Source organism: Epinephelus moara, chromosome 1 (assembly GCF_006386435.1).
Source record: "Epinephelus moara isolate mb chromosome 1, YSFRI_EMoa_1.0, whole genome shotgun sequence".
Lineage (NCBI taxonomy): Eukaryota > Metazoa > Chordata > Actinopteri > Perciformes > Serranidae > Epinephelus > Epinephelus moara.
The window spans coordinates 3,705,394-3,718,384 of NC_065506.1; the positions used below are offsets into that span (position 1 = coordinate 3,705,394).

Below are 12,991 nucleotides of genomic sequence, written 5' to 3' on the forward strand. Positions count from 1 at the left end.
GTTTATGATGAATGTATTTAGTTTCTGACAACTAAACTTCACCATCAGTCACACATGTTTTCTGTTCACAGAATAAACCTTCAAATCAGACATATACATTATAGTAGGGTCCAGAACCTCAGTTCCGTGACCATTTTCTGGCTAACATGTTTTGATGATTGATTTGACATCTATAAACCTTTTATAAAAAATTTAGCTCCCAGGTCCCTCCCACTTCCGGTCCCCTCGTTCTTTAGCAAGTTCACTTCCGTTTGATCGAGACGGAAATGACAGGCTGATTTTGTCTGAGTAACGTTAAGATACTCATTTGAAATTTGATTTAGTTGAAACTATCGACCAGGCAGTGATGTCTAGTCGTGAAGCCCTCAACATGAAGCTCCCTCCGATCCAGTCCACGGCCGGAGCCGTGCCGGTCCGGAACGAGAAAGGTGAGACGCTTTCGCGGTTAGCAAGCAGGGGGCTAGCGGCGTGCTAAGTTAGCCAGCTATCTTAACGTAACCTCACTGTTGACACAAATAACGCTAGGTCGGTCTGAAATTAGTCACCACTTTATGCTGGCTAAATAAATAATTAACTAACGTTACTAACATAAGTGGGACCAAATTGGCATATTCCTACAGGCTGCAGCAGTATATCAATACCAGTGATTTCAGAATGAGATGCTCAGCACACACATGCTTGTGATGTCTGGCCAACATACGTTTGACTATGTAGTGGAGTGTAGCGGAGCAAAATTTCATTAATCCAGTAATCACATAATCACACATAATCCAGTTAATCAATACTTATTACGGCCTCAAAAGTGACCACAGAGTGTTATCAGCCTTAAGTGCTTTAAATGGTGGTATGTAACTAGGTGTATTTATTCAAGTAACGTTTTTTTTTTTTTTTTTAACTCAAGTATAAAGTCAGCGTAGTTGCAGTTTACCTCTGTATTTCCATTTTACCATGCTACTTCATGCTATTCATACTCCACTACATCTCAGAGGTGAATATTGTACTTTTACTGCACCACATGCCCGACAGCTTTCCTTACTAAAGTTTTTAATCTTTTTCCTGTGCAGTAAAAATCGTGTATCTCCAGATGTGATGATCGTAAATGTTTGTGATAAACTTCCTTTTTGTTGAGAAAATTCTCCTAACATTTTCAATGCAGAATTTTAGTTCAAACACATACTATAGTGTAGTATTAGTACTATTATTGAAGAGATGGATCTAAATACTAAGATTCACAAAAAACTTGCAGTTTGTCTTGGGGTCTTCACCTAAACTGCAGCCATAAAAATACAACATAGTACATAAACAAATCAACATTATACACCAAACATAATAACAAAACAAAAAAAGGTAGATGAGTAAATAACATCAAGCGCTAAAAACACCTGTACTTAAATGCAAATCATCATAATCCAGTGCCATGGGTATACTGGCTTCAAGGTATACCGTGATGTAAAACTTGATGGTCATCATACCATTTACATTTGCTTATCTACAATATTAGAACTTAAACCCTACTTATGGGTTTGAGCAAATTTGTACCGAGACTCTCAACAAAACCCATGTCATCATGAGCTGGTATGGGCAGAAAAATATTGGATTTTTAGGGCTTATTTTTATTTATTATTATATTTATTTATTTTTCACAACTACCGGTAACTTTCCTGGAAGCCAAGGCAACATCACTTAACTGCATGCTTTGAAGAACCAACCGTTCAAAATCCAGAGATATGAACAAGACAAATGAACAATAATGTAAAACAGAGAAAGACTGCAAATCCTCATATTTAGAAGCTGGAACTGGAACTGGAACTGTCAATTTTTGGGGGCATTTTGTTGATTCTGTTGGATTTTAGCATCAGCTTTAAAATCATAATTAGTGCATTCCAAAAAGAAAAAAAACAAGGTGAATAGTACTGAATTGTCATCATTGTGTCTCAGTCTTAGCAAAAATAAGTTCTAAACTTTTGGGAAGCTGTTAAATAATTAACTTATAAAGTATTGTAATAAAAGCTGGATTCAAGCAAGCATCTACACCTTCAGCATCACTGATGTGAAAGCCTAGATTGACTAAGCTCATCATTGTCTCTGCATATTCCAGGTGAGCTCTCCATGGAGAAGGTGAAGGTGAAGAGATATGTGTCAGGTAAACGTCCTGACTACGCACCAATGGAGTCTTCTGATGAGGAAGAAGAGGACTTCCAGTTTGTGAAGAAGGGAAAGGAAATGGAGGCAGAGCTGGAGATGGAAGAGGAGGAGGTCTCTGATCCACGTCTCAAACGTTTGCTCAACCGTGTGTCTGAGGACGTGGAGGAGAGGTTTCACATTATTTGATTTGAGTTGATTGATATGATCATTTAAGTTTGTGGTGCTAGAGTGTTAATTTGCCCCCGTTGCTTCCTGTTATCTTGTCTTCAGGCTCGCACGACACAGACAGATTGCAGAGCCTGAGGTTATGGCTGAGAGCAGCGAGGACTCTGATGAAGGCACATGGCACCCAGAGCGTGAGGAGAGTAGTGAGGAAGAGGAGGAGGAAGAGGAAGAAGTGGATGATGAGGTTACTGTCTATGCTGTTTAATCTGACCTCAGTGATCTGGGCTTTTCCCAGTCACTGAAGAAGTTATGACAGTGTTTCTCTTTTTTCCTTCCAAGCTATATTAAGAAAAGTTTTTAAGGCGGACTTTCTCTTTCTGTGCAGGAAATTGAGAGGAGACGAGCAATGATGAGGCAGAGAGCCACTGAACGAAAGAATGAGGAGATGGAGGTGATGGAGCTGGAGGAGGAAGGGAAGTCAGGGGAGGAGTCAGAGTCAGAGTCTGAATATGAAGAATACACAGACAGCGAGGATGAAGCAGAGCCCCGGCTCAAACCTGTCTTCATTCGCAAGTATGAACTCAAGCAACAGTTTCCTTACCTTACAACTGTAGCTTAGTGGTTCCTCACATTTCTGGCTTTTAACCCCCCACTCCCCAATCAAAGTTTAATGGCCTCAGTATGCACAGCATTTAGAAGCATTTGGGGTGCCTGGTGGTTTATCTAGTAGAGTGCATACCATTGAGGCTCGGATCTAATTGCAGTGGCCTCGGTTCGAGTCCAGCCTGGGCCTTTTGCTGAATGTAATCCCCCCTCACTATCCCTTTCGTCTCTCTTCAGCTTTCAATATTAAGTGAGGGCAAAGGGGCGGCAGTAGCTCAGTCCATAGGGACTTGGGTTGGGAACCGGAGGGTCGCCAGTTCAAGTCCCCGTCCGGACCAAAAATATGGAGCGTGGACTGGTAGCTGGAGAGGTGCCAGTTCACCTCCTGGGCACTGCCGAGGTGCCCCTGAGCAAGGCACCGAACCCCCCAACCACTCAGAGCGCCTGTCATGGGCAGCCCACGCATGTGTGTGTTCGGACCTGTGTGTAATTGACAACAGAGTGAAAAATTGAATTTCCCCTCGGGGATTAATAAAGTATATAAAAAAAAAATACCCCAAAAATGATCTAAAAAAAAAAGAGGGGAGCAGTTTGACCAAAGTGTAGAAAATTCAGAGAACAAAATGAACTTTATTATGTGTAAGAGAGCATAGCGAGAGCAGAAGTGACTCACCCTCCGACACCAGACAGCGGAACACGCTATCTGCGATCTTCACTACAAGCCAATTGGCTGTAGAAACAAGTGAGTTGCAGGTGTCACCTTCAGCCGGCTTGAGTCGAGCTCCGACCACCCAGTTCACACCACTGCAACTTTTCTTCAACGTTCTAAAATGGTTTTGTCTTGGTGGGAATCACTGGTCTGAACTAGGTTTAATTTTTTATCATTGAAAATTATGCAGGCATTACTGTTGATGATATGATATCGCTAGGGCTGTAGTCTCCTGGTCGACTGGTTGATTACTGCATGTTGACTGAGTGTTACTGAACGTGTAATCGGAGTTGGCTAGACCATGTCAAAGAAGTCATCGGTATGGCTGCATTTTATTAAAACAGATGACCAAAAAAAAGTTGTGTAAACTTTGCAAACAGGAGTTTTACATATCACAGCTCAATATCCAACATGGCATATCATCTAAAAACGGTAGGCAAACTTGTCTGCGTTAGGATGCTCCATGAGCTTTGAGTGTGAACACAATCAGCACTGGCATATTTCAAAATGTTTGGTCAAATAATGGTTTTATAACTGCAGGCGCAACTGTCTTTTTGAGATCCGATCACACCTGCGCAGCTCTATGTTCCGATATCACACAATGCGGGCTGGAACAATAGTGGAGGGTCCTGTTTATTTTAATAAAGTAAAACAAAAACATTTATCTCAAATTTATTTTTGTATATTCCTCAATAATTGTCTGTTGTTATCATTTAAGTATAAAATGATTAAGTTAAAAATTATGTAATATACTGCAAATACTAGCTTTTTATATTTATTTGTAATTCATTCAGGCTAATAAGGCTACCAGGTAGAGTGCACCAAGCGCACTGTGGCTGATTTAGTCAATCTAGATATAATAACGTGCAGATTATTTTTTCCCCACGACCAATGGATTAATTAAAGATTATGTACGACTTCAGTCGACCAGGATATTCTTTGGTTGACTACAGCCCTAGATATCGCACACACCTAGTCAGCATCAATTACTCTCACCAACTGTGTCCCGTATTGATTTAGTAGGTAAGGGATGATCCCGTATTATAAGGATGGACGGACACACACACACACACACACACACACACCGTTATTGCAGAAACCACAGCCATTTTCAATTCGGCTTCTGAAACAACACTTCTCTGACAAAGGTTGTGGTCCATGCAGAATCTCCTGACGCTCATTATGGAACACTGCGTGGCCCCTTAACGCTGCAAAATGTCACTGATTTCTGCATGTGTCTTGCCACTCTCAAAAAGTTCACAGATAAGGTCTGCATAAGGCTGGAGTGCGGCCATAACTAGGCTACAAGTAGCTGAGAATGGAGCGCTCCTCTGTGAAGTTCAAAAGTTCCTCCGCAGATCTTTTTCCCGTTTTTCTGTTCTGGTTTTAAATCAGATAAACAGAAAAACGAGATTGTTTTTCTGATTTGGTTTTGAAACGGAAAAACAAAAGAACAAAGGGTACACGGATTTCTTTAGTACAGTCAGCTGGGGACATGATGCAGCAGCACAGAAGAGGAGAAATGTTCCACTGTAAGGCTCTGAGATAACATTATGTTTTCTCTTCTGCCTGGAAGTGGTGAATTTACGGCTTACTGATACTTAATACCACACAGTCTGTGGTTTCCGTTTGATATCTAGTGTATAGAACCGGTACCTATACAACCGATACCTACCGGATCGAAACAAAACGCACATTACGGTGCCTTCTTTTCGGTGCTTTTTTTAATGCTATGTCTCCCTCTATTGGACGTTACACGTAACAGAATCATTCATTCATTCATTTGTTCACTTACTGAGTGTATATTATTATTTAAGGCACACTAAGCACCATTGAACGTCACTTCTGTTTACGTTCAACTGTGATATCAAACACAACGGAGCTAGCTTGCCCCTCAGCCTCAGTGACTCTGTCATAAACAAGCAATGGCTGCTAGTTACCCAGGATTTACACACCTGTTCAAGGGATACATGAAACATGAACATGAAAATGCACCCATTATCTACTCACCCATATACTGATGGAGGCTCAGGTGAAGTTTTAGAGTCCTCACAACACTTGAGGAGATCCAAGGGGAGAGGAGGTAGCAACACAACTCCACCTAGGGGGTATTCCAGAAAGCGGGTTATGCGAAAACTCAGAGTAAGTTAACCCTGAGATGAGGGAAACTCTGAGTTATCCGTTCCAGAAAGAGAGGTAACTGAAACTCTGAGTCAGTCACCATGGTAACAGACTCTGTGAACATAACCTGCTCGCTGACAGGTTTTCTTCAATAAACCCTGAGTTTTTCTCTGTCTCCTCCCTCTTACACGCTGTTTCATTTCCTCATTCATTCAGTCCGTGTCAAAGCTTGTATCGAAGCGCATTAATTAGCGGAGATTTACCGTCTGTCACAGTCTAAATCCTGCTGGATATTAGTTTGTTACTCAGGACTGTCTTAAGTTACTGAATTTATGCACATCAATCATTTCTTTGGACATCAGTTTTTGTCTTTACATTCAAATATTACACAGCGAGAATTCACCCTCAGCTCAGAATCAAACCTCTGTCCTTTTTATATTTATTATTTTTTATAACACTGTGCACAAGGATCAGACTGTCAGTCTGTTAGAGCAGCTCCCAAATGTTTATTGCACATAATGTGTAGGTCTAATTATTTAAATTTTAAAAATCGGTATGAAGCTTTAGACACGTAGTATCAGTGACTAATGATCTCTATCAGTGATGTCATTGGTCGCACTGATGGAACATAATTCCTATAGCCTAATATTGGGGATTATGTTAATATTTCTGAGTGAGCAATGGTGCAGCATTTCAGTGTCTTTAAATTTACTACATTTGTAGCTAAAATAAAGTCACTGAATGCTGTTGAGTCAAGATATAAATAGATGTCCAACATTTTAAAATCTACTGTATTTTAACCTCAACGTCTTTTCAAGTGCAAATCACCAAACATATTATTACTGGGTCAGACTGTGAGTTTACAGTCATGTCTTTATGTCTTTGATCTATAGCCTAGCTAGCCTATATGTTTTAAATCTTCCTATTTTTCAGTTGCTGCCTCCTGTGTTTTTCCCCATCAGATTAAATCTGAACAAATATATTATTATATATTATTAATATAATGTAATGTATCTACAGCCTGATACACAGTCAGATTCCACCACTTTATCTTCATTAAGAATAATGTAAGTCTGATAAATGATGAATAAATGGAAAACACTGAATAAAACTTTCTTATTAACTTTATGGTTAACTTATGTACACTTTCCTCGCTCTGACTCAGGCTCTTCTTTTAAAGATAAACGTACACTGTCTGCTACACATGCATTGATATCTCTGCATCCACTGGATTAAAATGGAGGGACTGTCTTATTTACCTGTTGCCATGGTGAATCGTGGAGTCAGAGCTCCATTGATGATGGCTTTTTATTGTCGGCTTAACTCAGAGTGAACATACTCAGAGTTGACTGAACTAACTCAAATCAGCTATTCTAGAACCGGCAACTCAGAGTTTCCCATCTTAGGGTAAATCAACTCAGAGTTCAGGGTTAGACTCAGAGTTTGTTGAACGTCCTACCTGGAATACCCCTCTAATGGAGGATTACAGCGCCCCAGATTCAAACGTCCAAAAAACACATAATTGAAACCACAAAATATCTCCATACTGCTCGTCCGTAGTGATCCAAGTGAAGCCCCGACATAAAAAGTTGTTTGGAAAATCGTCATTTGAATTGTTTTTAGCCGTGGGCACCGTGTTCATGTGTGTGTGCTTACTTTCGCTGGTCTCGCGCTGGCTGGTTGGTATAGCCTGGACCCAAATGTTTTTGTTGCCATTTGCGGAGCCTGGGCTGCCTACAGAGACTGGACTTTAATAAAGTTAATATTATTGTAATATTAATTTGTTAAGTGTTTTTTATTATATTTTAAAACTGTTAATAGAGTTCATATACCTATTTATTTATAGGTATTTCTAATTTTCCTCAGCAATAAATAAATAAAAACATGGTTCAGGCACTGTTTAAGCACCGGTACCGTTTTTAAAGTATCGGTTCGGCACCGGTATCAGAAAAAACCCAAACGATACCCAACCCTATCGTTAACGTATTTAGCTTGTTTGCTTTAATACATGAGTGCTGCTTTCACACTGAACCCACTGAGCCCCATTTAAAACTTTATGTGGAAATAAAAACAAATCATTGAATATTGTATTAAGTGGCTGAATCTGATTTGACTGACATAATTAGTCAGGAGCAGCCTTAATTTTTTTTATATTATATAATAGATCAAAGCAATAAAACCATGAATGCAACATCATAACAGAAAAATGGTCACTTCATGGTATGTTTAACCTGTATTCCTTTTTTTCTGTGTGCACCACAGAAAGGACAGAGTCACAGTGGCAGAGCGTGAAGCAGAGGAGCAGAGGCAAAGAGAGCTGGAGGCTGAGGCCAAGAGGCAGGCAGAGGAGCGACGGCGCTACACCCTCAAGATTGTGGAGGAGGAGGCTAAGAAGGAGTTTGAGGAGAACCGGCGCACATTGGCAGCTCTGGATGCTTTGGACACTGATGGAGAGAATGAGGAGGAGGAATACGAAGCCTGGAAAGTCAGAGAGTTGAAACGCATCAAGAGGGACAGAGAGGCCCGAGAAGTGTGAGTAAACACAGATACGACTCCCTGAAATGACTTGATGTCACGAAAAATGAACTTGACGGATTTAGAACTGAATGTGTGGTGTTCTGTCCCCAGCATGGAGAAGGAGAAGGCTGAAATCGAGAGATTCCATAACATGACAGAGGAGGAGCGTCGGGCTGAGCTCAGAAACAGCGGTAAACAAGTCACCAACAAAGCCAGCAAAGGCAAATACAAGTTCCTCCAGAAGTACTACCACAGAGGAGCCTTCTTCATGGTAAGTCAGTACAGAGGTGAATAGTTAATTCATGACTGCAGTTTGGTCTGACCGTAGCTTTGTCAGATTCATCAGGTCCACATGAAACATCAGGGTGACTGTAGTTTACAGTTAAAGATGTTTAGTCAGCCTTGTCTTTCAAACACTATGGAGACTTTTAAGAGAAGCGTAGGGCTGCTTTTGTGATGACTGAACTTTCTGCCAATTTTGTGCAAAAGCATATTACATTGATATTTATCAATTTACCATAGTCCCTTCTAATATTGCTTGTAATATGATCTGAATTCTGTTTTCAGTTACATGTAACTAAAATGGCATGATAACACATACTGTGTATGTATTTGTAGTACAGAAATGCTCCATGTAAGTTTGAAATGTAGAAACAGTCTCTGTTGTGTAGATTCTCCACCCGGGAGCAGACAACTGTGAAATGTCTGGCTCCATCTGTTTCAGCCAGTTGTTTTTACCCAACAAAGAAGCTCACGAAGTCATCAGATGTAGTGTTACAGTGAATCATTAGCTGCTGACAGGTGCAGGTTCCTCAGCGGTCCGTCACTGTAGAAATGAGCATGATCATTTGATGTTAAATGCTTAATGGACCTGCATTTGTATAGCCCATGCCTGGCCTTCTGACCACTCAAAGCGCTTTTACACTACCAATTACATTCACCCATTGACACACACATTCATATACTGGTGGCAAAGGCTACCATACAAGGTACCACCTACAACTCGGTTTTTAACACACTCACATGCCGTCGGAACAGCCGTCAGGAGCAATCTGGGGTGCGGTATCTTGCTCAAGGATGCTTCTGCATTTGGTTTGGAGGAGCTGGGTCAAACCACTGATCTTCTGATTAGTGGATGACCAACTCTACTTTCTGAGCCGCCCACTGTGTGCATCAGCAGCAGACAAGGGTAGGATCATTAGCAGTCTGTGACTGTAGACATGATTTCTGTTACAGGATGAGGAGGAGGAGGTCTACAAGAGAGATTTCAGCGCACCTACTCTGGAGGATCACTTCAACAAAACCATCTTACCCAAAGTCATGCAGGTTAGCAGCTTCTACTCATGTTACATGTGTTACACACACTGTTGTATCCTACGCTGTTCCACAGACTTATCATAGCTAAATCATTCACCTGTGATCAATTCATCACATGGCTTGCTTTGTCAGACAGATGAAATGCTAGCTAGCAAATGTGGCAAAATACTGTATTGAGTGGATAATGTCAGCTATTTCATTCAGCCTCCCGGAACTGGTCTACAAATTGCTTTATTAGCTTTGAAGCAACCAAGCTAGATCTGTGCAGTGTGGCTAAGTCACGGCTAGCTGAGCAGCCAATGACCGTAAGCTAAGGTTAGCCAGCTAACTGTAAAGCTACACTGCATGGGTCTGCCATTAGTTGCTTTGTAATGTCAGCTGATGATGTAGTTTGCAAATGGTAAGCTTGTTAGTGTCAAGGAGTCAATGGTCCAAATGAAATACAGGAACATACAGATAGTAATGTTACGCTAAATATGATTCTAATTTATATTCCAGTATTCTATCAACCTGATGCCGGTCAGTCTCGTTAGTCATTGTTGTGGCCGATGCAGGTGCTCCCTCATGGCTACGGAGGATGTAGAGTGACTTCAGTTGACTTACAGTCTCAGAGAAAGGGGTCACTAAACAAGGATTTTCCTCAAAGTTACCTACAGAACCTTTCAGTGTGTTTGAATTCTGAAAAAAAGGGGGAAAAGATATTTACAAATTAAATACCAGATGCATGTACATATTTTGTACCTTCTTAATTCAATGTTTAAATGAGGCCATAGTAAGATTTTTGAGTAAAACACTTGAATCCAAGAAAATGGATGCAACTTTTGCTGTCCATACTTGAATGCTGTTTGGTGGAATTTTTCCAACCGGATATGCAGTTTACCCTCAATAAAGGTTTAGTTATTAAATTCTCTGATTTGACCCGTTACGGTTCATTTTCCCCTGTAAGGTCAAAAACTTTGGTCGGTCTGGACGCACCAAGTATACCCATCTGGTGGACCAGGACACCACGTCGTTTGACTCAGCCTGGGCCCAGGAGAGTGCTCAGAACAGCAAGTTCTTCAAGCAGAAGGCAGCAGGTGTGAGGGACGTGTTTGACCGACCCACAGTGAAGAAGAGGAAGACTTAAGATGTGTGGAATGGGCTTCACCAGACATGCCGCAGCTTTAGAGACTGCTCAGAGACAGAGCTGCATCCTACTGAGTCTTTCCTGACTTTAGGTTGTGGAGGGAAAGCAGCAAGTACAAACTGATTCCACCACTTTGATGATCCTTCATTTAATGTTGGCTTCTTAAAGTTAACTAAAATGCAGATGATTTTTAAATTTGTCAATACATAAAATATCCCTTCAACATGGGATCTTGGCTGTAAAAATACAATGTAGCATAAATTTCCTACAGTATTTGAGGAATGCTGCATATTGTCATACATTGTCTTTTTAAAGCAGTCTGTTGTATTTTTTTTTTTTAGAAATCAGCTAGTTACAACATTTAATAGACTGATTTCCTGCATTACCTTTTTTGTGATAGTACAGGTATTGTGACTTTGTGATGAATAAAAGTTGTATTTTTGTCATTTTAAAATCTTTCACTGAGAGAAACGTTTTATAATTGCTTTAATCACAAACACAGAGGGAAGCAGGTCAACATTTATTTTAACATGGGGGAAAAGGGTTTGGGGTAAAGAGTACATCACAACAGTTTAACCACTGAGTTATCAGTTCAGCCTTTCTGTCTTGATGAACTCTGGTATTTCAAAAAGCAATTAAAGCAGTCCATTGTGTAAATGCTGTTTGTTCAATTGGTCAGTGTCACCAGAGCCTCCACCACGTTCCCCATGTGTTCCCTCAGACTGCGCTCTGCCACGGCCCTTGAAATCTCCATCTCTGACATCTGCACAGCAACAACATCACAGTATGAACCACATGTGCTGTTAGAGAATCAGATTATAGCTTCAACTACAACACTAAGCAAGTACTTAGTTGGTTATAAAAATGCAGTTCAACTTAACTAGATTAGAAATTTAAAGGAGAAGTCTGGTCTTTTGCACTTTGAGCCCCGTTTCTGGGTTGTTTATGATGAAATAGAATGGCTAAGATCAAAATACTGACGAATGCTCATTTTCTGAGAATTTGGCTCTCCCCTACCTGGCTTAACACTGCTGCCTATGGTCATGTGTGAAACGGTCCTAAAACCACCCTAAACGTTCGTTTTCAAAGCCATGAGCTCACCGAATGGTCAGTGGTGTTCGTTGATGTTCTGACATAAAAATCGTAGCAAACTGTGGTTTCCATCTGTGTTTTCGCTATTCATCTCAATTGTGGAACTATTTTTTCGGCTACCTCACACCCATGTGTAAACTTCTGCCTGATTGTTTGACCTTTAAAGGATAACTTTGGTATTTTTCAACCTGGGCTCTATTTCCCCATGTGTATGTGTGTATATGATTCATAGGTACAACTCGTTTTAAAATTGGTTCAGTATTTCGCCACTGACGGTTCAGATTGCCAGTGCTATCTCTGTAAATAGCATACTAAGCGTTTCCCTGACCCTTCACCTCCTCCCGGCTCTGACGTCATCTCGCGAGAGCTTGGCTGTTGCCGGAAGAAAACGGTACGATATATACGAGGGCAAAGTATGCAACCGTAAATGTGCGTCTCGGAGACAATTCTAGGTATCAGTATTACATGCATAAAGACATTACTTATACTTACCGTAAAACTCAGAATATAAATCGCACTGGCATATAAGTCGCAGTCTATTTTTTAAGTCTCAAACAGGGAAAACAAGGTTTTATATTACTGTTTGTTAATAAAAACGTTATACAAGTTATTCCTACACTGTTTCCCTTTATTTTTAATTTGAAACACATTCAAAACACAATAACCTCTTAAGCAGCTTTGGTTACTTTTCAGATTGCAATTTTCCAAATAACCTCTTCAGGAAATAAAATTACGGTATAACAACATCTGAGCCATAAAAATGAGTTTAAATTAATATTAAACTTCTTTTTTAAGAAGACAGCATTACAGTACCTTATTACAGTGTGGGCTGTAACTATACATGCTTACTCAAATCCCAAAAACAAATGAGTTTAAATTACTGTATGTATTTATGTAGCTATAAATTGTATTCGGGCTCGGGTCGGGTTCGGTCAGCTTTCAGTGAAAATGTAGTGTAAAAATAAATAAAATCCTATTGTCTGTCCTGTTTATTGCTTGGGCACTGTTATTTACATGACAACACCTGAACATACGCACAGACACACATTGGCTGTTTGTTTCTACCTCTCTCCTCGCTGGAAGTCTCGGACCTCCAGCCACCCGCCTCCGCCTTGATTAAACGCTGAAAATAAAATAAAAGAGGGAGACAAGTTTTTCCGATTTTATCTTATTTTGTTTTATTTCTCCCTCTCCTC

At 40.4% G+C, this 12,991-nt stretch overlaps 2 protein-coding genes across 3 annotated transcripts in view; one reads left to right on the forward strand and one right to left on the reverse strand.

Annotated features, from left to right (window-relative positions):
• The first annotated feature begins 243 nt into the window (after window positions 1–243).
• mfap1 (microfibril associated protein 1) lies at window positions 244–11,417 on the forward strand. Its single transcript, XM_050041291.1, has 8 exons — window positions 244–428; window positions 2,099–2,315; window positions 2,416–2,554; window positions 2,696–2,883; window positions 8,006–8,275; window positions 8,372–8,531; window positions 9,497–9,586; window positions 10,524–11,417. The coding sequence occupies exons 1-8, from the start codon at window positions 347–349 to the stop codon at window positions 10,701–10,703; spliced, it is 1,326 nt and encodes a 441-aa protein (XP_049897248.1). The 5' UTR covers window positions 244–346; the 3' UTR covers window positions 10,704–11,417.
• hypk (huntingtin interacting protein K) overlaps window positions 11,211–12,991 on the reverse strand; it is a 21,301-nt gene continuing 19,520 nt past the window's right edge. Inside the window, exon 4 of one of the 2 annotated variants that reach the window (XM_050041795.1) lies at window positions 11,211–11,466. In XM_050041795.1, coding sequence (XP_049897752.1) covers window positions 11,371–11,466 — 96 coding nt within the window. In that variant the 3' untranslated portion in view covers window positions 11,211–11,370. Of the gene's footprint in view, window positions 11,467–12,786; window positions 12,919–12,991 lie in introns of those variants that run through there. The other variant, XM_050041793.1, reaches the window with a different exon arrangement.

What these genes read in the sequence shown, in the direction of transcription:
- mfap1 (XM_050041291.1), top strand. Translation starts at nt 347, where the DNA reads ATGTCTAGTCGTGAAGCCCTCAACATGAAGCTCCCTCCGATCCAGTCC. An exon ending in ACAGAGGAGCCTTCTTCATG is followed by an intron (nt 8,532 to 9,496) that starts GTAAGTCAGTAC and finishes TTTCTGTTACAG; the next exon opens with GATGAGGAGGAGGAGGTCTA. An exon ending in TCTTACCCAAAGTCATGCAG is followed by an intron (nt 9,587 to 10,523) that starts GTTAGCAGCTTC and finishes TTCCCCTGTAAG; the next exon opens with GTCAAAAACTTTGGTCGGTC.